This window comes from Hyaena hyaena, unplaced genomic scaffold (genome assembly GCF_003009895.1).
Source record: "Hyaena hyaena isolate Hyena2069 unplaced genomic scaffold, ASM300989v1 scaffold_341, whole genome shotgun sequence".
Taxonomy (NCBI): Eukaryota; Metazoa; Chordata; class Mammalia; order Carnivora; family Hyaenidae; genus Hyaena; species Hyaena hyaena.
In genome coordinates this window covers 422,555-447,917 of record NW_024080973.1, presented here as the reverse complement: position 1 = coordinate 447,917, position 25,363 = coordinate 422,555, and the positions used below count along the sequence as shown (strand labels likewise).

Sequence of the window (25,363 nt, the reverse complement as noted above, 5' to 3'; positions counted from 1 at the left end):
GAGCCTGTTTCGGTCTGTGACTCCCTCTCTCTCTGACCCTCCCCTGCTCACGCGGTCTCTCTCTCTCTCCTAGAAATAAATAAAACATTAAAAAAAAAATAAACTAGTCTATGAATTTATTTAGTCCTGCAGCCCATACACACGCGCACACCCACACGCGCATGCCCACAGCTATGTTCTAGCTCACGGGCTTTCAGGAAACCTCGAGGGATGAAAGAGAGTCCTAGAACCCAGTCTGCCTGTGGTGTCACGGTGCTTGGCATGGAGCAAGGGCCTCCAGATACGGAGGTGAAGGAGAAAGGTTCCTGCCGGCCAGGAAATCAGCAAGTTCCAACGTGCTCAAGAAACTACACAATGATGCTTCATTGCTAAGAAGAAAATCTTTTTACACACTGTTTCATGTGAGCAGCTCTTCTCAGCCTTGCATGACAGCGTCTTTTCAGAACGAGAAGTAATGACGTTCAGGTGTGAGAAGGAACACACAGTCCATACCAGAAGGTCCCCCCTTTCTCATGGCAGCTGGCACGTGTGGATCCTGTCATGTGAGCTCTGGGGGAGGCCACACTCATTCGGATCATAGCCACGGCCACTGTGAGGGAAACCGGGCTCTCAGACCTGAAGCAGTTCCCTGATTTGTAACGGGGACGGCCAATCACCTCAAGCACAGCTAGTGGACCATCAGTGATCATCTGGATTACTGAGCCGTGGGAACTTCGGTGGAGGCGGAGTCTAGGCTTAGGGGAGGAGAGTGCTGTGATTGATTAGTGATGCCTGCAATGGCGCAGAACATAGAATGGTGTTATGGGAGCCAAATATATCATCTTTGATCTAAAAATGATGTCAGGGGGCACCTGGGTGGCTCAGTCGGTTAGGCCTCCGACTTCAGCTCAGGTCATGATCTCACGGTTCGTGGGTTTGAGCCCCGCTTTGGGCTCTGTGCTGACAGCTCAGAGCCTGGAGCTTGTTTCAGATTCTGTGTTTCCCTCTCTCTCTGACCCTCCCCTGCTCGCACCATCTCTCAGAAATAAATAAAAACATTAAAAAAATAAACAAAAATGATGTCAGGGAGGAGTCTGGTAAGAGCCTGAGCACAAGCCCATGCCTGTTACTATTTGTGTCCTCCTCTGTGCCCGACCCTCAATTTATGTTATAGCATTAATGACTGAAATACAGTAATACTTCATCCATTTTAGGTTTTCCCATTTCCAGGTACCTTAATAATGCTCTGGCAGGTGGACAGAGGCAAGCCCACCAGGCTGGTGCCATTTATGGACATGATCTGGTCCCCGATATTCAGCTTCCCCGATTTCTCAGCAGGGCCTCCATGCATCATGTTGGCGATGATCACGGTTGGCAAGATGGACCCCCAGCCAGACTCCACAATCACCACACCCAGGATTTCTCCTTTCTGCTTCTCTATGAAGACCTGAAAGGGAGGGAAAAACAAAAAACAAAAACACTTAGAAAGCCTGAATTGCTTACCACCCAGGGTAGTGATACCAATGAAAACTTTTTCCCACTCTCTGTCTTGACTTAAGAAAGGCATTTCCCTGGGATCCCTGGGTGGCTCGGTCGGTGAAGCCTCTGACTTCGGCTCAGGTCGTGATCTCATAGTTCATGAGTTCAAGCCCTGCGTCTGGCTCTGTGCTGACAGCTCAGAGCCTGGAACCTGCTTCGGATTCTGTGTCTTCGTCTCTCTCTGCTCCTTCCCTGCTCATGCTCTGTCTCTCTCTTTCTCTCAAAAATAAACAAACATTGGAAAAAAAAAAAAAAAAAGAAAGATATTTCCCTGAGGTTCCAGCCCAAATGAGTCCTGTCTTCTCTAGATTCCATAGCATTTGGTAAAAATGATTTAACACAGGTCCACATGATTTTTTATAATTCTTGTTCCACCTAAGCTATCTTGCCTTGGCAATAGTAACACAAAGGGCAGTGGGTGCTTTTCTCTGCAGTCCACAAGGAGTGGGCGAAGAGGCTGTGTAGGTGGGGACTTTGGTGGTGCCTTATGGTTTCCAGAAATAGCTTCTGGGTTCTATACCCAGGCTGCCCTAGTCCTTAGTGCTTCACCAATTCTCTCCAACATTGGAGATTCTTCTAGTAAAAAGAAATAGACATTACAGACATTCTCTCTTTGCAAGGAGAAAGCTGAGGAAGAAGGAAAAACAAAACAAATGAATGACGCTAAGGTTATCTATCACCAGTGAAGGGTTGGAAGAGTCAGCAGGAAGACCATATTCTAGACGGGCATAATTGCGTGTGGACTTCCTGGGCAGGGCAGAGAAGACAGGCGTTAGTTTTGGTTTCCTGCAGTCTGGAAAGATTTGCACAGACACTACAAAGGGGCAAGACTCTTTCTGGAAGCCTTTAACAAAGAGAGTGTATATTTATTTATTGAGATTCGCACATACATATACGCTCCCACACGCACTGTGGCGGTGGCTGCTGGGGCCTGACAAAGCCCCTTCACAGGCTCGTGTCCCTCCTCCTGGCTGCTAACGCCCACAGCTGGCCGCGTCTCTGGAGAGCTGCCCAATGGGACACACTCCCTGTGATGGGCTCTTCAGCTGTATTCTCCTCGAAATTCCTACATCGGAGGCCAAACCCTCAGTATCTCAGACCATGATCTTATTTGGGGACAGCTGAATGACTCAGTCGGTTAAGCGCATCTTACTTCGGCTCAGGTCATGATCTCGCGGTTCGTGGGTTCGAGCCCCGCGTCGGGCTCTGTGCTGACAGCTCAGAGCCTGGAGCCTGCTTCCGATTCTGTGTCTCCCTCTCTTCCCCTCCCCTGCTTGCACTCTGTGTCTCTCTCAAAAATAAATGAAAATATCAATATCATCAAAAATAATAAAAAAATAAATTTAAAAGAATAATACGTGATTTGGATACTGAGTCTTGGCAGGGGCAATCAAGTTAAACTGAGGTCATTAGTGTGAGCCCTAATTCAGGATGACTGGTGTCCTTAAAGGAGGGGAAGTTTGTAAGTTTGCACACAGACACACGCATACAGGGGAAGATGATGCGTAGACCCAGGGAGAAGACAGTCATTTCCAAGCCAGGGGGAGGGGCCTGGGACACACCCTTCCTGCACCACCCTCAGGAGGGACCGGCCCTGTGGTCCCCTGTGGACACCCTGATCTTGGACCATGAGCCTCCAGAACTGTGAGGCAGTACATTTTGGGTGAAGCAGCCCAGTCTGAAGTACTCTGTTAAGCAGCCCGCATACACGATACACCCGCCTCCCATCTTCGTCAGCCAATGACTGACCGGCCCGGGCGATGGAGGCCTGCGGAGTCCTCTGGCCCAAGGTAGGACAGGTCTGCCCTGTGACCCAGAGCTTCCTCTGGATTCGAATGAAGCTCCTCTCTAGCAAGGCCACACTTCTCTAAGCTTAGCATCCCTACCATCCTGCTGCCCACACTCACTTTTTCCCAAGTGCACTCCTCCCCAAAATCCCTTGAACAAGAATCCCTGCCTCAGGCTCTGCTTCTAGGGAAGAGAGGACACCAAACCTCCATTGGTGGGTAAAAACATCACCTTCTCATAAAGTACTCTCTGCCTTCTGGGGGAAGCCCGAGCCCCTGGGCTAGACTCTGAAGATACTCAGTTCCCACCTGAACCCCAGGGGGGGGGGAGGACTCTTCAGGTCATCTTCCACTCGGACCCCGTGCTCCAGCCATGTGGGCTCATTCATGGCCCCCCGGCCACTTCCCGAGCTTTCTGACCTTCATGCCCCCGTCCTTTGGCCCAGCTCTCTGTGGTCTCTTCCACTTTCCCTGGACTCCCCGGGCCTCCAGCCCAGCTCCGACGGCTGCGTCTTCCTCCAGACGCCCCTGCAAAGCTCTGTCTGAAGCAGGGGCCACCCTCTGGGGGAGCACAGAGCCCGTCCCCTGAGACCTGACACCTGCCCCGTTGTCACAGCTGTCTCTGACCAGTGCTGTGCCCAGCACCGTCACTAAATTCTTCTGTGCCCTTCCCTAAGCAGTGGGCTCCGGAAGGGCGGGGTTCAGGTCCCGTGCGCCTCTCGAACCCACGGCGAACTTAGCTCAGGAACGCCAGGACCGGAGGACGGTCCACCTTGGTGACGGCGCTCCACCGCGGCTTTAACGACGGGGCCTCACGAGAGGGGAGCTGGAGGTGGGCCTGGGCACCCTCCTCCCTCACCCGTCCCACCTTCCCTCCACGGCAGGGCCGTCCCCACACCCTGGGGCTCCCGCCCCGCCGGCCGACCTCGGAGAGATACCTACATCTTTGCAGTTTTCCGACTTGGAGAAGTGGATCAGGTCATCGTTGTACATGTCCTGGGTGTTGAGCAGGTCGCTGTACTCCTTCTGGCTGAGGTCCTCGGGGTTAATGCCGTTGGCCCTGAGGAACTCCTGGTACGCCACGCTGAACGCCTGCCCGATGGACTGAGCGATCAGCTGCGCCTATGCGGGGCCGGGGAGGGAAGACGGAGGTCAACCAGGGAGCCCCGCTGGCGGAAGTGCCTGGGTCCCGGCAGGACCGGGAGCCCCAGGCGTCAGCGAGGCCGGTGGGTCGACACGCGGCACCCATCTCTGCCAGAGGCCGTTCTCAGAATGACTAGGGACGTGTTTTACCACGACGATGGTCACAAGGGAGCTGCTGGATTCTGCTATGAGGAGGACAGTCCTACCCACAGACGAGCCGCTTTACCCCCTGAACAATTCCCAAACATCCCTGGACACTAAGAGCCACGTACCACCTGGATCAAACCATCTGAGTTCAGGACTCAACCTCAACTGACATAGAACACAAAGGCATTAATTGCACGGGTCTAATTCACGTGGAACATTCTGAGCGTAGAGCTGCTGTGTTAAGTGAGAGAAGATGATGAGCTGCTTTGTCCAGCATTTCCCTGGAGGTAAGCTTTCAGATTTCGGAAAATCATTAGCAGTAACGCTATTCTTGGTATCTGGGTGGCCAGTAAATCCCATCCCCAGCAGCCTACATGTGTACACTCACACTGGGGGGATTGTGTATGAAGGTGGAGTCTGTCTACACACCCATTTTTCTACTGAGCCCTCAATTCAAAGGGTCAAATAGGAAGTGTTTTCGATATTCAGCTAAATGCTATGTAGGTGTAAACATCAGATGGTTCTGCTATTCATTCTGGAATGGCTGGGCCCAAGCATTTACATACTGCAGTTAAGTATAATCTTATTTGAGCTTCCTTTCCTTTTATTTCTCCTCTGTGCTACATTTACCGCAACGCTTTAGCCTGTGGAAAATTTTCAAAGGGGGATGTTATATTATCCATGAATTTTATTTCAGGACGGTAATGGGCCTCACACAATCTCTCTTGTACAAAGAGGGTTCTGGGTCCCACAAAGTTGAAAACCCTCATCGGGTCCAACACTGTAGTGTTCAGGTGAGGAGACTGAGGCCCAGAGACATGAAGGAACCTGCCCACGGTCACAGAGCTCACAGGACAGGAGCTGTGCTTCTGTGGGTCATTCTCGATAGCCTCTCGCTGCATTAATTCACCCACGCTACGAAGTTAGCTCGCCAGTGGCCACCAGAACCTCTCACATGCTGGTGCTTCACTGAACACCAGCCAAGGGCTGTCCCTGCAATCCTCGCATCAAGCCTATGACTGATGGGGACGTGACAGCGCCACGCACCCTCATCCTACGCTCTCGAGGCCGTGTTTCAGAATTTAGATCTTTTTGGGTTTTAAAGAAGGCAACAGGGTGCATTTGTCTAAAATCCCCATCAGAATCCGGGGAATTGCCCTATAAACAAACAGTAATATTGCACAAGATTCACCGTAAGCTGGAAAACTATCAGTTGTCTCCTGGCAGCCAATGGACTCCAAAATCCCCTTTCCCTTCTCAAAGCTCTTTAGACTTTGGAATTACGGGTCTGTTGCATCGTCCCCACGGGACAGGCAGGGAGCAGGGGCTGAGAGGTTAAGGTGAGCAGCTTAGCTAAAAGCAGGTAAAGAGCAGTGACATCAGAACCTCCTATGATGACTGGCTATAGGACAAGAAATGCTTCATTTTTCTCACTCTGTGACTCTGGTGACTTCGCATGCACAAGTCACAAGGACTGCCACGCCGTGTCCTGAGTAAAAGCGGGAGCGAGGCATCGCTGCAGCCATGAGGGGCACATGCGGACGGATGACCTGAAAAGTACGTGCTGAGTGCTGAGCATTACTGACGGAAGCAGCCTGCAAACGCACAGGCTCTGTGTGCGTGCTGTCTAGTGGGATCACGTGGCAGCCCAGGGAGGGACACGCCGTCATGTGACACAAGCTTGGTGGCCTCACAGCCCGTACATGGAGGCAGGATTCAGATCCAGACTCAGTTCTGAAACCAACGCTCTTCTGTCCTTTGCTTCAGAAGCAAAGGGGGTAAAAGTGAGATTCGGGGCCCACCCTTGTCACCCTCCTGCTTCCTCATTCCTCTCGTCACCTTCCCAGATGGGAGCTTGGACGGAAAGGGACCCCTCCTTAGAAGCTCCAAGCCAGAGGGGCGTGGGTGGCTTAGTCGGTTAGGCGTCCGACTTTCGCTTAGGTCATGATCTCGCGGTTCGTGGGTTCGAGCCCCGCGTCGGGCTCCGTGCTGACTGCCAGCTCAGAGCCTGGAGCCTGTTTCAGTCTGTGACTCCCTCTCTCTCTGACCCTCCCCTGCTCATGCTGTCTCTCTCTCTCTCTCTCCTAGAAATAAAAAAAAAAAAAAAAGAAGCTCCAAGCCAGCTGGGGGTGGCAGAGGGTCCCGCGGGCATCCACATGCCTGGTAGGGGTGGTGCAGAGCTAACTCCCCCTTTCCAGCCAGCCTGCGGGACATGTGAGCCTTAAGCTTCTAAGTTTAACTTTCGAAACTTTCCGAGAAACTTCCAAAACTCATTTTCTCCCAGTCTGTGTGCTTGGCCGCCAGCTGTCAAGGAAGAGCAGGGAGAATGGCTGCCTTCGCAAAGATCTTGTTCCGCGGGGCTGGGCTCTAGGGAACCAGACCAGGCGATGGTGCAGAGAGTGTGAATGTCCCCACCTCCCTGTGGCTGCGGCTGTGACAGCGCGGAATCCCGGGGGAAGAGCAGCTTGCCTCGGACTCTTAACTTCCTGCAGGAGGGCAATTTACCGCAGCTAGACGAACACTCTCCTGGAGAAAAATGGCCTCTCTTAAGGAGCCAAGGCGACCACAGGCCATTTTTTTTTAAGTAGCTAAGGGCTCTCTGCTCAACATGAGAAACGGAGCTTATGCCGCGGTGCTGAGAGGGAAATCAGCACCATCAATGGCACGGACATGGCCCTCCTGGGGCGGCCCTGTGGCTCCAGGCCTTCATCATGGGGCCGCGGCTCCCGGCCCTAAAGGGAGCTTCTAAGGCCTAGCCAAGCTTCAGGAGAGGCTGGATGCTGACGTAGCTTGAAGCCTGGAGGCCTCACCAGCGGTTCCAGGGACGTCTGGGGGGAGAAGGCTCAATGGAGGAAGGGGGCCCTGCCTCTGCTGTGCGTGGATTTTCTCTGTTGACTGTGACACCGGGAAAGATGGCGGTTGGGACTCGCTGGCTTGGGGACGAGAGGAGTAGCTGGTTTTCGTGACAACTGGGAGTGGACAGGCAGTGCTCCTGGCACTGGGGCGGTTAGGAAAAGGAATCCTAACTTTGCTGTGGTCTAGAGGGCAATCCTACACAGCCGAGAATGGTCCTCCTCCAAAGGTCCTCACGCCCAGGTGAGGTGCACTTGGGGCCCCCATGGGTCCGACTGCTTTCCTTCTCCTCTCGTCCCTCATTCTAGGCCATCCTTGAACTACACCAGCAGGCCCCTGCCTCAGGGCCTTTGAACTCAGCCTTTTCTTACTCTAGGGTGATGCAGGTCTCTCTTCAAATGTCACCTCTTCAGAGAAGAATTTGCTGATTCTCCCACCTGAAATAGCTCCAGTCCCAGCTGTTTTTTATTTTTCCTTATAGAAGTTCTCACTATCTAGTTTAAGTCTATTTATCTGTTTATTTTCTGTCTCCCTGTAAGCCTCATGATAAACACCTTGTATCATCTTTGTATCCCTACCATGTACTTGACACACAGTAGGTGCTCAATAAAAGCGTGCTTCATGTATGATTAATGAGACCAGTTCAGGTTCTGAAAGAGAGAGAGAATCTGCCCACCCAAGGGCAGCCCAGGTCACCCAGGGGGACATCAGGGGAGGCACTCTTACATCCTCAGACTCAAAGACGTGGCAGATCATCTTGTATTGCCTTTTTCCATCCTGGGATGGGTGGGAGGCTTCCACGTTCTCCTGGGAGTTGGAGCGGGGCATCCGCCTGCGGGCCATCAGCACAACGATATTCCCGATGTCGGCTATGTAGGAGATGGTCCTCAGAGGGTGGTCCATCATTGTCTCCTGGAGGGCGTAAGGGACAGGGATGCTAAGTCCAGCACAGCATCTAATGGCCCATGAGAGAGTCTGCCACCCCACAGCCCAACCAAGTGCAGTCCCCATGCAGCGGGGGGTGGGGGGTGATGGTGGGATACCTGGGTTCAAAGACTGCTGGCAGATTTACATGCACCCACTTAAGCCTGGGGGGAGTTCCCACGACTTAATAATGACCCAGAGCAAGAAGTGGCCTGTGGTGTGTGCAAAAAACTGTTCAGTCGTTTTACAACCAGTAAAATCTCTGGTGAAGTTAAAAGAAGAAAATATCCACACGTGATGGTTGTAGTGTGTGTGTGTGTGTGTGTGTGTATGTGTGTGTGTCTGATTTTAAGCAAAAATTTCTTAAAAGGCTAATCTGTTCTAGTTAATGAATCTTCTGGAACAACTTACAAGAATGATTTGCAAACAACAGCCATGGTTTATTTTTTCCTTAGATCTTCAAGGAAACAGTCCCAGAGCACCACCACCCCCTCCCCCGCAGCACACTCTGCACACACTGCCTTTTAGCTTGTTTGGAAGCCAGCAGTGGAGGACAGGGGCTCTGCAGACATGGGTACAGTCTCGGAGCTGCCATCCTAGGACCCCCACCCCCAGAAGAGGCGGCAGCCAGCTAATACCTGTGTGTCGGCATTCAGTACTTTGATTCTCTGGGTAGAAATGAAGAGATCCACCTCGGTCATTGGCTGAGATTCCCCTTCCGGAGCCTGAGAAGAAAGATGCACCAGGGGAAAGCTTAACGCCTCATCCCGACTCAAGGGCACGGGAGCAAGGTTAGCTCACACACAGAGGCACTGAGACACAGTCACCAGAACAGCAGGGTGGACTTCAGATGTAGACTGCCGAAGCGGAAGGGACAGCAGAGGGTGGACTCACGAACCAGAGTGAGCACTGGCAGTTATAGGGGAAGATGCCGAGTCCCCTCTGCCTCTCCCCCACGGAAGCGGCAGCTCATAGCAGATGTGACTCTAGGAACGATGTTCGTGAACTGCCCTTTCTGCGAGGCTTTTGCAGCCCAACACATTGAAGAAAAGGGCAACTGACCCACACCCCGGGACCTTGGAGAAGTCACTAAGTGTCTACCCGTGTTCAAGTGATGGAGGACATTTTATATCAAGTGCAAACAAAGTCATTTGGATGCAGTTCTGGTAAAAGGGTCTTCATGTTCGTACACTACCACAGCGACACAGAAGCCATACCCATTCCTGAAGCCACCCCATTAAGGAGGAGCCCCAAATACCTCAACACCCCATAGGTAGCCCACAAGCACCTAGAAGCTCCATAACCAAAAAAGCGCATCCGTCTGGTCCACTTAGGGTTTAACTCCGCACAGTGTGGTTATTAGCGAGTTTTCTTTTTTGCATCCAGCAATCTGACAAATCCACAAGTCAAACGTGACTATAATTGAACAGACCCAAATCCCTGCCACATTAATGCTCCTGAATGGTGGGAACTTTCACACTCCTGGAGGATTCATTTAGCATCTCCAATCTGCTGCCTGTTGTTTCTCTGACGTGAAATGACTAATGAGCAACAGAAAACAGCCACTTTGGGCAACTAAGTTTTGAGAAACGTTGGCTAATGGGGCGGTTCAAAAAGAAATCTGAACGAAAACTTGCTGGATGCAGAAAACAAAAACACAAAATAATAAAAAGGCAAAATGTAAATAAATGAAAAGAACAGGCATAACACCAAGCTGATGACGTTATTTGTACTGCACCTTCTTTCTGCTTTTGGCTAATTTCTGGGCCATCTGCTTAGCATGGAACAAACAGAGACAGGAGAACAGTTAGAAAAGAATTTGCAGAGACTCAAAGTCAAAAGGGAATTGACAAACTAGTATCGACAGTGGCATAAGGCATTTCTGTGTGAGGAGGACTGACTTAAAAAAAAATTCTGCTCTACAGACAATTTCCTAACTCATGATTTTGTAAGTGGCGGGGGCTGTACGAGGAAGGAAACACTGGGGTGCTTCTTATATGTAACTGCAATCGATGCTTCCAAGAACCAGCTTGGTTCTGTTTTCTTCTTTGTATGCCTTGATTTTCTTTATTGTATGCCTATTTCCTTGATTTCAACCTACATCTGAATTTGCTTTTACTTTCTTTGGATTACATTTGCTGATTTTTTTTCCTAGCTTCCTGAGATGAAAATTTAATTTTTTCCCCTGATACATTTATTTAAAGCTGTGAATATCCCTCCAAGCACTGCGTTAGCTGTATCCCACAAATTTTGTTATGTTCCCATCTAATTATCACTTCAAAATGTTTTCTAATTTCCACCGTGAGTTTTCCTTTGAACTTTGGATTTAGAGTTGTGTTATTAATTTTAGTACATTTGGGGGTTTTCTAGTTTTCTTTTGTTACGGAGTTCTGAGTTAATTCTGCTGTGGTCAGAGAATATACTCTGATTCCAAAACTTTGAATTGAGTTGTGCTGCGTTCTTAGCCCTATGACCCAGAATATGACCGACTATGTTAAATGTCAGGTGGATTTCAAAAGATGCATTCTTCATTTGTTGGGAACAGTGTTTTATCTAGTGTTCTACCAGTACCGGTTAGGTCAATTAGGCTGGTTAAGGGTACGGTTTAAATTTTTTATGTACTGGCTAATTTTTTCCTTGTTTGCTTGCTCTAAAATTTACTAAGAGAGGTATGTTGAAATCTCCAGCTGTTACTGTGGGTTGGTCCCTGTCTCCTTTTGGTTCTGTCAATATTTGCTTTATCTATTTTATATCTGTGTTATAAGGTACATACATATTTAAGGTACTTATGTCTTTCTGTTGAATTGATCCTTATATTGTCCATCTCTAGTAATAATTCTTGCCTTAAATTTGTGTAATATTAATACAGTCTATTCCTAACTAGAAATAGATGTAACAAACTTCCTCCCACCTTTTCTCATAAGTAAATGACAACACAGTTGATTAAAAGAGAGACAGACTGCAGCCAGATTGTCTAAAACTGAATCCTGGCTCTGCCACCTATTAGTTGTATGACTTGGAGCAAGCCACCTCATATCTCTGTGCCTCAATTTCCTTATCTGTAAAATGAGGATAAAAACAGTATCTACCGCATAGGGCTGTTGTGAGAATAAAACAAATGTGTGCAAAGCTCTTAGAACAGCGTCTGGTGAAGTATGAGCACTACATTTGTGTTGGTTATAGGATTATAATTTACCTATGTCAGAATGCAATTTCTTGGCTTTTGGTAAGGCTTGCTAGACATACACAGATCTTGTACAAATAATGGTGAGTCAGTGGCTGAACCACGAACGCTGCTGTGGTGATGGGGGTGGGTGGAGGGCCGTCTGCTCTCTCAGGCTCCTTCATACTCACCTGTGGAAAAGCCCTTTTGTTCTCAGCAGCACATCTCTAGTTCATTAATGAGTCAAATGTGGATGTCTGTTCTATCTCATTGGAGAGAAACTAGATGAGTCAGCCATCCAAACACCAAGTACCTCCTCTCTGGTGCAGCCAGGAAACTAGGGCAGCCCCCCAGGCCCCCCCCCCCCGCCCGCCTCCATACAGCTCTTCCTTGTGGCCATGAATTCATGGTGCACAGTCTGCTCTGGAAAAGTCAGAAGGCAGCAAGTTCAAGGGGGTATCCTAACTCTGCGTGCGGCAGTGAACATGCGTCTGCATCTGAGGAGTGGCCCTCCGCCACACCATGCAGATTTCTGTGTGGGACCCAAGAGTCCCATGGGGGTGCTCCCAACTGCATCGGCTGTCATCCCCATGATAAATGACCACTGTGAGATCCTCACGTGCATGTGTTTGTTCCACCACTTTCCCTGAAATTATCTGGCAGGAATAAGAATTTCTAATATTCTTGATACCAAAACCTAACAGCTATTGGTCAACATTCTTGACTCTAAGGAACAGTGATTTCAAAGAGTCCTCCCAGAGGAAGCTACGTCTTTTACCAATGGAATAACCAAATTGTTTTTTGTTTTTGTTTGTTTGTTTACTGGACTGGTTGATGAAAGAGAATCCAAATGGCAAACCGAGTTTCATGAAAGGCATTCTGAAGTAATTTTTATAAAGTGAAGGGTATTTTATGCGCTTACAGTAATACCAGGATTTCAACCACATGTGCTATTCAGGTGCACTGAAACAAATTCTAATTTAAAGTTTACACATGACATTTGGGAAGGGGTCAGATCCGGAATGATAAATTGCAGTAGCAGAAAGGCCCAAGAGAAGGCCAGAGTGTGTCGTAAAGCAAGGAGTGACAGCATCCACTGAAATCCTCGTGTTTCACAGGACTGATGTGGCTTGCCCCTCAGTAAGCTGTGGACACAAAGGACACAAACTGGTACTGTCATTCACCCTCTCACTCTGCGATGCGCATTGAGCATTCACCGTTGTTAAGACTCTCTAGGTTAGTCATTCTGGGAATCCTTCTGACTATTCTAGCTTTTCTTTCCCCAGGTGGCATTTGCTGAGCACCTGCTATGTGCCAGCATCCTTCTAAGCAGTTCATGTGTGTTGCAGTGTGAAAGCTTCTGTAGCCCTGTGAGGTAGGCACTATAGTACTCTCCTCTTGCAGAAGCAGCAGCTGAGGCACAGAGAGACTAATTAACTTGCTCAAGGGCACTCAGCTGTTAAGAGGCAGAATAGAGATTCAAACCTGGAAATCTCACTCCAGGCTCCAAACCACTTGATGTACACCTCAGGCAAGCTTCTCATCTACAAACCTCTCAGTTTACCTGTAAAGAGGGTCAATAATATCTACCTCCCAGGATTCCCCACCCCTCCATTTTGAGGAGTAAATGAGATAAATGTATGTGAAAGACCTGCTTTAACTGTTCATATCCTTTTCATTTTAATCACAGACTTCTTGGAGTCACGTGGGAAGTCACATGGCTTACACAAAGTCTCAACGATAGAGATTTTCGTTCTACAATTAAGTCCTGATTTTTGACATTTAAAGAAAACCTTTTCACGAAAGAATAGGGAAACCTCATCTTTTGGGACCAGCTAATCAAGACAAAGAGGAGCATGCTTGATCATGAACGCTCCTTACAAAAATGCACCAAAAAACATCCAACACCATTTGTGAGCCAAGAACACGAACTTCACAAATGTAGGAAGAATGGAGGTACGTACACCCCACTCTGCGTGGACATGAAGCAGTTTCAGTGGCTCAGGGTAGGGCCCGGAGGGTCAGCCCGACTTCCGGCCCAAGAGCAGAGAGTGCAGAGAGCATGAGGGTGGAATGAAGCATGGGGATGTAGTGGAGAGAAAGGAAGACAAGGGTTCAAGACACGTTGGCTTCGAGTCTGGTTCTCAGAAGGGTCAAGGCATGGTTCCCACACTGTGGGACGAACAGGGCGTCTCTATCTACGGTGCTACCGACAGCACGTAGGGCAGACAGTTCTCCCAAAACATGTTCCAGAGAATCTCAGCAGCACGGCTTCTGACACGTACCACACAGTGGTCACGGATTCTGTGTTCAGATAACGATGGGAGTTACTGGTTAAGCAACGTGAATTAGATCTCCCTGGTACAGGGCTCCTCAAAATCTTTAATAGGAAAACACGTCTGGCCAATTAAAAAAGGGGGATCTGTTCTGCAGCATTTCTTGAGCTAATGTGCCAGCAGGACCTCGTCAGTGGGAAGCACTCAGCTTGGGGATGCCCCAGAGCACAAAGATGCTGTACAAGGATGGTCACCCTTGTGTTGGACAGTGGTCCCCTAATTACAGTGTATACCACAATCTCCTTGAAGGATTATGGAAACACAGATTCCTGGGCCCTACCCACCCCCCACCCTGAATATCTGACTGGGTGTGCCTGAGAATCTGCATTTCTAACAATCCCAGGTGGTCCTGAGGGCTGGCCAAGGGATCCCATTCTGAGAACTACCTCTTTAATGTATTCCTTAGTCATCTGGGGGCTTCTGAAAAGGCTATTATTTCTCCTCAGAAATGATGAACAACAAAGGCAGAAAGGATACATTAGGGAGGGTCCAAAGATGGAAAAAAAAAAAACAAGAAAAATGGCAGATGTGTTCTAATTCTGCTGTTGCATTTAGATCCACCTTATTTATTCCATGTGGGTAGATGGAAAAGGCTTTCAATTTCAGATTCCTCAACCTGCCTTGTATTACTGTTACTTAAGCAATCTTCTTGGTTCCCTTATTAGGCTGCAAGTATCTAAAGGTCAAGGACTGGGTCTTGGTTAGTTCTTATCTCCTGAGATGCCTCCCTCAAGGGTCTGTGGAGGAATGGTTTGCTTTCTGAGCCAAATTCCTTTGTCTTCCTCTCACATTAACTAGAAAATTTCTGGCCAAACCACAACTCCAAATTCTCTCCCCATTTGGCAAATAAATTTATACGTTCTTTAAATTAAGAAAATACTAATTCTGCAAACTCCCAAGTGCAAATCCAATAAGCACCACAATCGACCCACAGGAGGGAAATGAAAAAGACAGTTCTGAAAGCCCAGCTTCAGGTTTGGTGTTCGCTCAGAGTTAACCTAGCACAAACCCCATGGCCACACCAGACTCACGGTGAGGAAGATGGGGGTCCCCATGGGGAAGAAGGGAAGAAAAAGGAATCAGAAACAGAAGGAGGAAACCCCTCTGTCTTTGTTCAGATGAGTGCGCCAAGGTGGAAGTTACTCATCAGTTTGTGCTGAGGGTATTGCTAAGTGCATTTCCAAATCAATTCACACAGGTTTTCTTCTTTCCTTCCTTCCTGGACAGACATTCAAATCTGTAGCTTCCTTCCTCTTTGCATCTTTATAGAGGTGGCCTAGACTAACTCATTCCTGAAAGGTCAGCCTCTCTTTAGGAAACAGCAGGGCACCACCTTCCTTACAGAAAGGGGTCTCCTATGTGCGGACCCAGTGTGCAGGTTCCTGCAAGACCAACCCCACGGATCCAGATAAATGCTCTAGGTGCTCTGCTTCCCTCTGTGAAATCTCGGTGCACATCCCGACACGGTGGCTTTCTATGGGGCGCTGAAATAACCCATGGGTCTGCACACAGTCTCCACCTAGCATTTGCAAAAGCGTCAGGCTGGGTGCAAAGTCTAATGACTCGACGGGCATTTAAAAGGAAAAGGAGGCAGAAAACACTTAATGACGGGCTGCAGCTCCTTCACATGCAAAGCAGCACGCTGCAAAGACGATACTTATAAATGAATGGAGCCATTTAACTTCGCCACTCTGTAATGAATTCCTCACACTACAATAATTTGCTGTAAAAATAAATATATGTTTTCCAGATGTCTGCTCTGCTCTAGGCAGGTCTAAAATGGATTTATAATCAGACAGCCTCATCTTGCTTGTTATGATCAACGAAACCATCTAATTTTTTGGTTCAAATCAGCCATGGAACTTCTGGATACTGATCCTTTGAAGCCTCAAAGTGAACTTTCTGGTTTCTTTTCAGGGAGGCTGGACTTTAAGAAGGGAAACCCGCGCTCTAGGGCCTCACTGCGGAAATTGGAAGCTGTGATTCAGCGCACACTGGGTCCTGGCTGGGCTCTGGCGCTGGGTGCCACGGCCTTTAGTTCTGGGGAGGTGTCTTCTTCTTTCCTCAAGGTCACATGTCACAGGGCAGTGGACATGTCACATGTCACACTGTATCCATGTCACAGGGCAGTGGGAACAGAAAAACTATCTGTGGGACTCAACAGCTCCCACTCAGGAGGCCAATGAACAAGGTGCCCAGTATGATCCCCAAACCCGCACATGTTTGAAACCTTGATGGACAGAAGTTGAGAGAAATCCCCAAACAGCACAGTTTTCTGTCTTGAGGGCGTTCAGGGCTCCTCCAGGGGTGGAATGCTGTTTGGTCCTGAAAGATTCACATGAATGGGCTCTGGGAGTGCTCCCTGACAGGGGCCGAGGGGTGCTCTGGCATTCTGTGGGAGTTAAATCTCTATCCTGTGCTCTATCTTGGACATTGCAGGCTGTCAGGCATGCCTGCCTCGGGCCCACTAACACCAGCAGAAAACATTCCCAGAAGCTGTGGCACCCCACGGGGTCCCCCAGCTGCTTCCAAAAGCCCCTTCTGGAGGTGGCCCCCGGCTGTCCGAAAACCACAGAGCGAGGCATGCCAGGTCCTCACACTCCCATTGGTCTTGAGGAAGTGAGCAGCGCCATTAACCTGTGTCCAGAGCTTAAGCTGCTTTGTGGGGCTGCTGCCTTGGCATCCACTTTGGTCAAGTGGCCTGCTGTGACCTGAAACGGACGCTAGCCCTCACACAAGCGTGTGCCCTGGACGACAGCTCACAGAGTCACAAGCAAATTTAAGCTCCCGATATCAATTCCCAACAACTCTTGTAGTAAATGGTCTCCCTCAGGCCCAGGGCCTTCCCCCTGTGTGGCCTGAGAGAAGACCCCGGTGGAGCTCCCCAAAACTTTGCCCTTTTCGGTTTGAGTTGGCCGGTTCAAATCCAGGGACCCCGAAGTACTTTGCTCACAGACCCTAGGAGAGGCGTGTGCCCCAGGTCCTGTCTCGCCCTCTGCCTGCGCTCACTCAGGCTTGACCCCCACCCTGTGGCCCCTTGAGGTGTGCTGGGTCCCTGGGTCCTTCCCTGAGGACCTGTAAGTTATCAGCTTCTCTATTTCGGTTTCTCTTGTGCTCTTTTGCTCACCGTCTGATACCCTGGGGCTCTGCTGAACAGACATGAACAAAATCCCAACATGCTATATTTGATAACTGGTTCAAAAGCAGGAGACTGAGCTTGGACCATGCCTGTAACATGAGTATTCAAGTCACTGGACCACCATGTGCATGAAAACACAGGGATAAAGCTCTCCCGCTGGAGACCTAATGCTCAAAATGACATCCGTCCTCACGTTACCAGCTTTCCAGAGTTGATGATCACACGTGCTTTCTCTTAAGAACATTAAGAACACCCCAGGCACACAGCATTTATCTGTAAGGACTCAGGCACACTTTTTCTCTGTTGGCAGGTACATCATCCCACCCCACACTTCCCTAAACCTGAGACTAGATATGCATGAGGTACAGGGGAGACCACCATGGACGGCTCAGCCCGCCACCTCCGCCCCCCGCGCCCCTCACCTTGATCCTGCTCACGGCTTCCTGGGCCTGCATCATGCGCACGTTTTTGGAGGGGGTTTTGTCTGAGAGCAGCTGGGTGGAGCCAAGGTAATTGGCAGCAAAAATGATTCCATCGATCAAGTCTTCGGGGTCACAGGGTCCGGGAACTGTAACACACAGAGCCGCAGCGGTGAGTGAAGCCGCCCTGGGGGAAGGGGGGCCGACGAATTGCTGACAGAGCCTTCACCCTCCCCCACTGTCGATAACAGCGCAGGCAGCCCGGTGCGGAGACACCCTGCCCATCCAAGGCACCTCTCTGGGCCTGCCTTCACTCACCCCTTGTTTTCAGAGGGAAGGGACGATTTCCTCTTCATACGCTTTACCCAGGCCACTGACTGTGAGAAATGACGTGTGTATTATATGAAACATAAAATTCAGTGACAAAGGGTGTCGTGTCTCCTGTTAGACTGTGAGCTCTTTGGGGACAAAAGACCATGTCATGCTCATCTTTGGCTCTCCTGTCTTATCAGAGCCTGTCATCCAGTGGGCATCAAATAAATGTTTGCCAGACAAGTGGTCAGGTGAGCAGGAGGCCGCTTTATTAGAAAACCTCATTTTATAGCCTCAATGTTCACATCTCTCCCTTCCATTTTATCCGTAATGGGGAAAGCAAATTTTACAAATAAGAAAAATGGACATTCGTTTGGGAGTGTCCAGATCCCCAGAATGGACTCTGACCCCAATTCTTTGAGGCAGGTGACATTATCCAGAGTCCCCTGAGGCCAACCTTGCTGAGTTACAGGCTCTGGGGTCCCTGGGTTGCAGCTATATACAGATCAATTCCAAAGAAAATCAGAATTTTCTGTTCTCACTGACCAGCCTTTTAAATCAAACCTTAGTTTTAAAATATTTAAAATGGGGGCATCTGATTCTAACCATAATCACCTGTAAACTCTACTTGTGATTAAATCATGTCTGGGACTAATATATGACTTGAGAATAGATGCACAAAGAAGGGCATTTTAATTCTGCAATGAAAAGCATATGTATTTTCTTTGGCTTGAGTGCCATATTTGGGGAGATTAAAATCTACATTTTTAACCAACTGTTAAAACCTCAGGCTCTTAAATTAGATAACTGGCAAGGGAAACAATTTGCTTTTTCCTTTCGGGGAGCTAGTCTGAAATGATTTTTATTTTTATCCCTCAACATCGAGCCCATCTTGGGCTTAACCAGCTGCTTCCCACGATAAGCACCTTAACAGAGTTCAGTCTTAAAACAATCTGGTCATTTTTCTAAAGCCAAGGTGGTGGCTGAAATAAAGAAATGAACAGTGTTTTAGGAAAGGCCTTCACAAAGCATGTGCGTAGTCAGTAAGCAAGGAAACCCATTGTTTGCCTTATTCTCGATCTTTCCGAGAAAGGCTTCTGGACAAACAAAGAGAATCAGCCAAACCTGCCTCAGCTATGTGCGAGTAATTCACCTTCTTCTCAAAAGTCACATGATTCTTGCACTGAAACTTTCTCACAGAGGTGAGAAGGATTCAGAGTATTTACAACATATGGTTTTAGCTATACAGCAGGGAAGCACTGTTCTAACTAAAATAACACACAAACGGTCTGGAACCTACATTACATTTTGTAAAAAGTAAGAGATTATCAGTCTCCTATCAGAAATTCCCGTGACAGGTTTACAGTGTTCACTTAAACATAACCACATTTGCCCAACTGGGCACTGAGAAGAGAGATCTCATCTGGGATAGTAACTTTTAAAAACCTTCCATTTGCTTTGTGAACATAATGAATGTTAAAAGAAAGATAAAAAAAATTAACCACATACTTCTCTATGGGACTTCCAGGATTATATGTTCATGTCTGAGTTAGCTTATTTCCTGAAAAGGGTCTCTTGTCAACCACGGTAACTGTGGATATGCAGGTAGGTTTAAGAGCAATCCGAATAATACTCAAAGGACTACATAAATGCCAACCAGCCAAGGGACAGATACGCTGGACCTAAATAAATTATACGTTTGAGATGCGATCTGACGACATTTATCCTCCAGAGATATTGAGGGTAATCAAATGTCACCGCTGCTAGATCATGCCTCGGGAAAAAGCCCCATGTTCGTAATTTCATTTTAGAATACTTTTTTTAAAAGTTAGAAAATTCCACATCATGCTGGTCCCAAGCCAAAGAACTGCAGGTTTCGTTTCAGCCTTTTCGAATGTGTCTGTCCTTTGAGTGAGGCCTCTGCGTTGCTTCCGTGTTACGTCCTCACACCTTCGTGATGCTGCATCTGGAGGGGTGTCGCTGAGGAAAAGTGGAATTTCCAAACTTCCAAAAACTCCCTGAAGAGTGCTCATGGAGTTCTGGGGCCTCACCAAAATGGCACAAATAATTTACAGGCTACTCAAGAAAGAAACCTGAGTAACGGAAGCAAGCCCATGAGCTTGACCTAGGCTGCAGGCCTGCGGGTCGTAAAGGTCTATGAATCGTGGTAATTCATTATCCCCTGACTGTTCATTCACGGGATCCAAGGGCCAGACAGAGCCTCACAGTCCCCAGAAAATCCTCTTTCAAGGAAATGCCAACCTATCCTACCTGAAAAACCATCTGCCATCCTCTCTGGTAGAGGGTCAGTGGCACCTCTAGCTAACGAGGGCCTTTGTGAGGATGAGGAACAGGCATTTTGTTTGTATGGCCTGACATCAAGTGGGGCTGTCTCACATGGGCCAAGTTCTGGCCCCGCTAGGCCTCCTGACTGGGTGCCCTTGAGCAGTGAGAAACCTGCACAACCATACGTAGCCACCCTGCACAGAATGCCATTTATCGGGACAGCTGTGGAATCAGACTGCCAGCTCACGGCCTGGCTCTGAAGCTTGCTAACTGTGTGATTTTGGGAAAGGCACTCACCTCGTCTTGAGTAAAAATGTCTCAGTTCTTTCCTGCTTAACATTGGGGTGGTAAGCCCACTTCACGAGATAGATGTGAGGATTCAATTAGTTATTACATGAAAACTGTGTATCTGGCACAGAGTAAAAGCTGGATAAATGTTACTACGCTTACTCATCCAAGCAAGAGATGGGAATTATTGGAAAGATGTTTTTTTCTTCCCTCTAAATTTACAGGACCAAAAGTCACCTTTAAAGTTCATTCCCGCTTGAATGGTCCTTAATGGATACAAGAGGTATCCTGGACTGGAGGGGAGGAGAGTTGGATTTAGATGTAATATGCCCATTTCTAAGCTGGAGACAGCTCTCTGCCTCCATGCAACCTCCCTCAGGTCCTCAGGGACAGAATCGGCAAAGGTGGGGGGGTAGGGTGGGGGAATCTTCGACAGGCTCACCGCTGTTTTCTTTTAATTTAAAATTCTATGATCATTAAGACTATTAATAAGCCTTTCTTCCCCACTATGGTCTTACAGCCCCATGCTTCAAATGCCCAAAGTGCTAGAATATTCATGCATGACTCAGTACTCAATTATTTCCTTTTCAGCTCTTACCTTCAACGTAGGTTGGGAATGAAGCCAAGCTTTTTCTTGACTGTAATCAAGACAAAGAGGTTTCAGAAAGGGCAAAGCATGATGAAAAATGCACTAACACGTTATCTGTGCAACATGAAAAATAAATAGATCACCAATGACAGATATTAATCGGTGTCAACCATTTTTGGTTATTACAGAAAGAAAGGTGCAGACAGACACACACTTCTTATTAGAGGTTACCCAGAGCCCAGAATATCCATTCATATTTTAGGTAACCTGAAAATCTTACATTCCACAATTAGAGGATGTCCATCAGCTTAAAAAATATCCCACAGACCAAAGTCCATAATGAGCAACAGCAATACAAAGAGCTCAATTTGCACTCTTAAGAATCTGGGTTTCTAAGTGAAAAACTGCTAGATGAGTAAAAGCATCAACAATGCAACTATATGTTGAAATCAAGAATTTCCCTGGAGAATTTTATTTCCCTTTAGGTCTTTGCTTCAGTAGTCTCTCACTGCACTAAAAATGTTTGCCAGAGTTTTCCTCTCCTCCTTTCATCTCTTATTGGTTTAAAAATTCCATTATGTAAGTAATTAGTTTATGTTACCTTAACGTAAGAACATAATCAAAGAAGTGAATTGAAAGCGGTGGAATTTCTTATACTAAGTAACACAGCAAGGGTCGGTCTTCCAATAGCATCGTTGGGATGTGCGCACGATCAGCTAAAAACCTTCTAGAACCTGATTGAATGGCAGTTTAAATGCTAGCTCGCCGAGGAGCAATACTTACCATGTGGTTCCTCCCGTAAGTGAGTGGCACAGAGAACTCTGAGGGGCATAAGTGCAGGAAATTCATTCCCGCATTCCACAGAATTTGTAGCTGGTATGTCTGGGGCAGGGTGATGTGAGCATTGCAGGCGAGTGGAGAGCTACTGTCAAAAACAAGAGTCTTTCAAACGAGCAAAAAGGAGGCTCTGCATGGCCCAGGGCTATCCTCAGAAAGCCTATGGTTTTTCATTGCTAAGAATCTAGCAGGTATGTCATTTCAATATGTATGTTTTAGGAAAAGGGTACCTAGGATAGCACAGCTGCTCAACAGGTTGACCGAGGTGGATGGTAAACTCTGGGGGGTGCCTGGCAGGTGGGAGAGTTAGGGCCCAAAAGACGGGACATTGGGGGTACGGCTCCATCTTGTAGTACTTTGTACCGTGCTCTTCGCTTGGAAGAGGAGGACAGCAAAGGGATGACTAACTAATTACCATCTGTACAACATTCTAAAAATAGCAGTGTTAACTGTTCTAGAAGAAAAACTGGAGGCAAAGACCCCCAGATTTAAGACTACCTCAATTTGGGACAATGACAAGAATTCAACACGAAATCACACAACAAACCACACAAGGCAACGTGTCAGTAAACCTTCCGGAATGTGCCCGCTGGGATGAAATGGTTCATCACACCGAAATGGTGGGTTTCTTATTTCAGAAGGGATTACCCCGAAGGAAACTAAAGATACAAGTCCACTGGGAAGGAAAGGTCATTGGCTCCTAGTGCATTTATGGAAAACTGCACCCCAAGGAAAGCTAAGATATGTGGACAGGAGGAAAGAGAGCTCCAACGTCAACTTCAACAGTGATTTACATTGGGTTTACTTTTCCATTGATCCAAGTGGGAAGAAAGGCCCAGTCGAGTGTCAATAGCCAGGTCTAACTCCGGTTAAAAAATAAAAAAGTAACTTCATGGTTGCAGGTGGAAGCCAGTTTCCTCATAAAGACTAAAGATCTTAAAATTAGTATTTTCCAACTGCCGTCCATGTCCTTGCCCTTAGCAGCAAGGGGCCTGGGGTAGAGAGGGTTTACTTTGTTTCATCAAAATGTACCTCCATGTACATCCAAGAAACCAGTTCAGATTTTCTTGGGCTATTAGGATACTTTTCTGAATGTTCATCTCAAGGACAGTCCCTGGGTTTTAGCAGAAGCTACGAAAGAATTACTTTAGTCAATAGTTCTAAAAGCTGCGGTTTTTATTTAGAGCCACAACGGAGGGCGTTTGGTACATTTACTTATGCTGTATTCATAAGCTCACGACTGGCTTTCTTTAGTCTCTGGGGCAGTAAGATTTAAAAAAAAATGTTTTGAGAAATGAAAGAATCTCTAATTTTTGCACACAAAGAGGATTTTCATCATTATTTCTAAGGATCTGCAGAAACACGTGCCAAGTCCTGTAGGAATCGAGAAACTAACACGTTTGCCTTGCTTATTATATCTGATGAATGATCAAAAGCTGAATATTCAGATGCCTGATTAGCCCTTTGTCTTCTCACATGTGGACAGAGATCAACATGAGTTGATCCTTAACATCCAAGAATTAATAACGCCACATTCAAGAAGATGAAAGGCCAAAATCCTTGGGATTTTCTACGACAACACACTAAACTATGTGCAAAGCCAGGGGGCCTGACACTTGGAACAATGACATACACGTTACCTTGTCCACGCAGTGTGAGGCCTGTAGGCACTTTTCACCCGAGGGCAGCAGACCCTGGCATGAAGACCCTACATGAATCCCTGAGTTCTGGATTCAAATCCTGCCCTGCCCTGGGCCCTGGACCTCAGGTAAGTTACTGCACTTCTCTGTTGCTTCCATCAAAACGTGAGGACAGTGCTTCCTACACCCACAGAATTACTGTAAGGAGGAAGGGAGACTATGATGTGCTTGGCCCGATGCCTGAACACTGTAAATGCTTGAGAAACACTCACTCTTGCTTAGTTATTATCACTGTGGCCTTGATTCTCTTCTTCTTACTGCTTGTTCTCGCCTATCCCTGTATTATGAACAAATGATAAGGCAGAGCAGTGGGACCCAGCGTCCGCACAAACAGCTTGTTCCCCCTGGTCCCGTGACCTAGGGTCTGAGGACAAGGACAAAGCATAGTTGAAATTTAATTTCTAACGCTGGTGTCATTTCAGAGAAGGTCTCCTTACATTCGTTTGGGTTAATATACACAGGTGATTCAAAAGTCTACCTTTCTCTGCGTGAATAGTTAATGGCAAATGTATGTATATTCAGTGATGCTTCAAGGGCAAATTTTAATGAAGACTCCCTTTAGAAGTGATCCGCCACTCACAGCAAAAGGGAAACTTCTTCTTCTTTTTCTTCTTTTTTTTTTTTTTAACTTTTTAAAAGTTGATTTATTTTCAGAGACAGAGAGAGCAGAGGAGGGGCAGAGAATCCAAGGCAGGGTCCACACTGTCAGTGTGGAGCCCGATGCGGGGCTCGAACTCATGAACTGCGAGATCATGACCTGAGCTGAAACTGAGTCAGATGCTTAACCTCCTGAGCCACCGAGGCGCCCTGGAAACTGCTTTCTTCTGTTCCACGTAATGTCATATTCTTAACAAAAGGAAGGAAAGTGACACAACCATTCATTATATGGTTTACCTGTCTCGTGCACAGCCTCAGCACTGGCTGGGCTGGAGTGAGCTGAACCCACCTGTAGCCCACGGCACGGGCCCGCTTCATAAACAGCTGGGGTGGCCTTTGGCTGGGGGTGAAAGGACAACAGTGTGGGAAAACGAAAAGGCAGGGGCTCCCTCCAGGAGGAAAACCTGCCCCTTGACACCCTGCTTGGGAGTGAGCAGCATTTTCTCACTTAAATAGCCTCTGCTGGGGCTCTGTCTGGGCTCCATTAGTAAGGCAGCCATATGACTTACTGTGTGAGAGGGGCACTTCCAGCCTGTGCTCTCTAGGAGTCCTGAGCCACACATGACTATAATTAAATGGAATAAAATGCAAAATTCAGTTCCTCAGTCCCAAGAGCCACATTTCACATGACTAGGGACCACCGTGTAAGACAGCAGAGAAGCAGACTATTTCCATCATTACAGAAAGTTCTCTTGGATAGCACTGCTTCAGAAAGGGAGAGTGGAGGGGCGCCTGGGTGGCTCGGTTGGTTAAGCCTCTGATTTCGGTTCAGGTCATGATCTTGTGGTTTGTGAGTTCGAGCGCCATGTCAGTTCTGTGCTGACAGCTTGGAGCCTGGAGCCTGCTTCAGATTCTGTGTCTCCCTCTCTCTCTCTGGCTCTTCCCCACTCACACTCTTTCTCAAAAATGAATAAACGTTAAAAAATATATATAAAAAAGGGAGAATGACGCTCACTAGCTGCACTGCTTGCACAACAGGTGTGAACTGGAAAGCAGGTGTGAACTGGAAAGCAGGTGTGAACTGGAAAGCAGGTGTGAACTGGAAAGCAGGTGTGAACTGCAAACCACCCCAGGTAAACCAGGATGAGCAGTCACCCTGCTGTCATGAAAAATATCTCACGTGGCCTGTAACAAATGGGTATTTACAAAACTGGCCCATTTCCCAAACTGTGGTTCGTAATACCCTGAGGAAGGCTGCTGCTACACAGAGTTCTTGATATCCAGTTTCTGGCACTGTCCCGGGGAACTTTCTGGAATGTTGGAAA

At 47.8% G+C, this 25,363-nt stretch overlaps 1 protein-coding gene across 3 annotated transcripts in view; it reads right to left on the bottom strand.

Moving 5' to 3' along the window:
* Nucleotides 1-25,363, bottom strand: part of APBA1 (amyloid beta precursor protein binding family A member 1) — a 211,777-nt gene that overhangs the window by 13,696 nt on the left and 172,718 nt on the right. The window contains exons 4-10 of one of the 3 annotated variants that reach the window (XM_039249534.1): nucleotides 20,914-20,953; nucleotides 17,433-17,578; nucleotides 10,111-10,146; nucleotides 9,011-9,097; nucleotides 8,175-8,360; nucleotides 4,248-4,427; nucleotides 1,214-1,426 (exon numbers count right to left, since the gene is read on the bottom strand). In XM_039249534.1, the coding sequence (XP_039105465.1) occupies nucleotides 1,214-1,426; nucleotides 4,248-4,427; nucleotides 8,175-8,360; nucleotides 9,011-9,097; nucleotides 10,111-10,146; nucleotides 17,433-17,578; nucleotides 20,914-20,953 (888 nt within the window). The remainder of the gene's footprint in view (nucleotides 1-1,213; nucleotides 1,427-4,247; nucleotides 4,428-8,174; nucleotides 8,361-9,010; nucleotides 9,098-10,110; nucleotides 10,147-17,432; nucleotides 17,579-20,913; nucleotides 20,954-25,363) is intronic. The other 2 variants (XM_039249535.1, XM_039249537.1) reach the window with 2 other exon arrangements.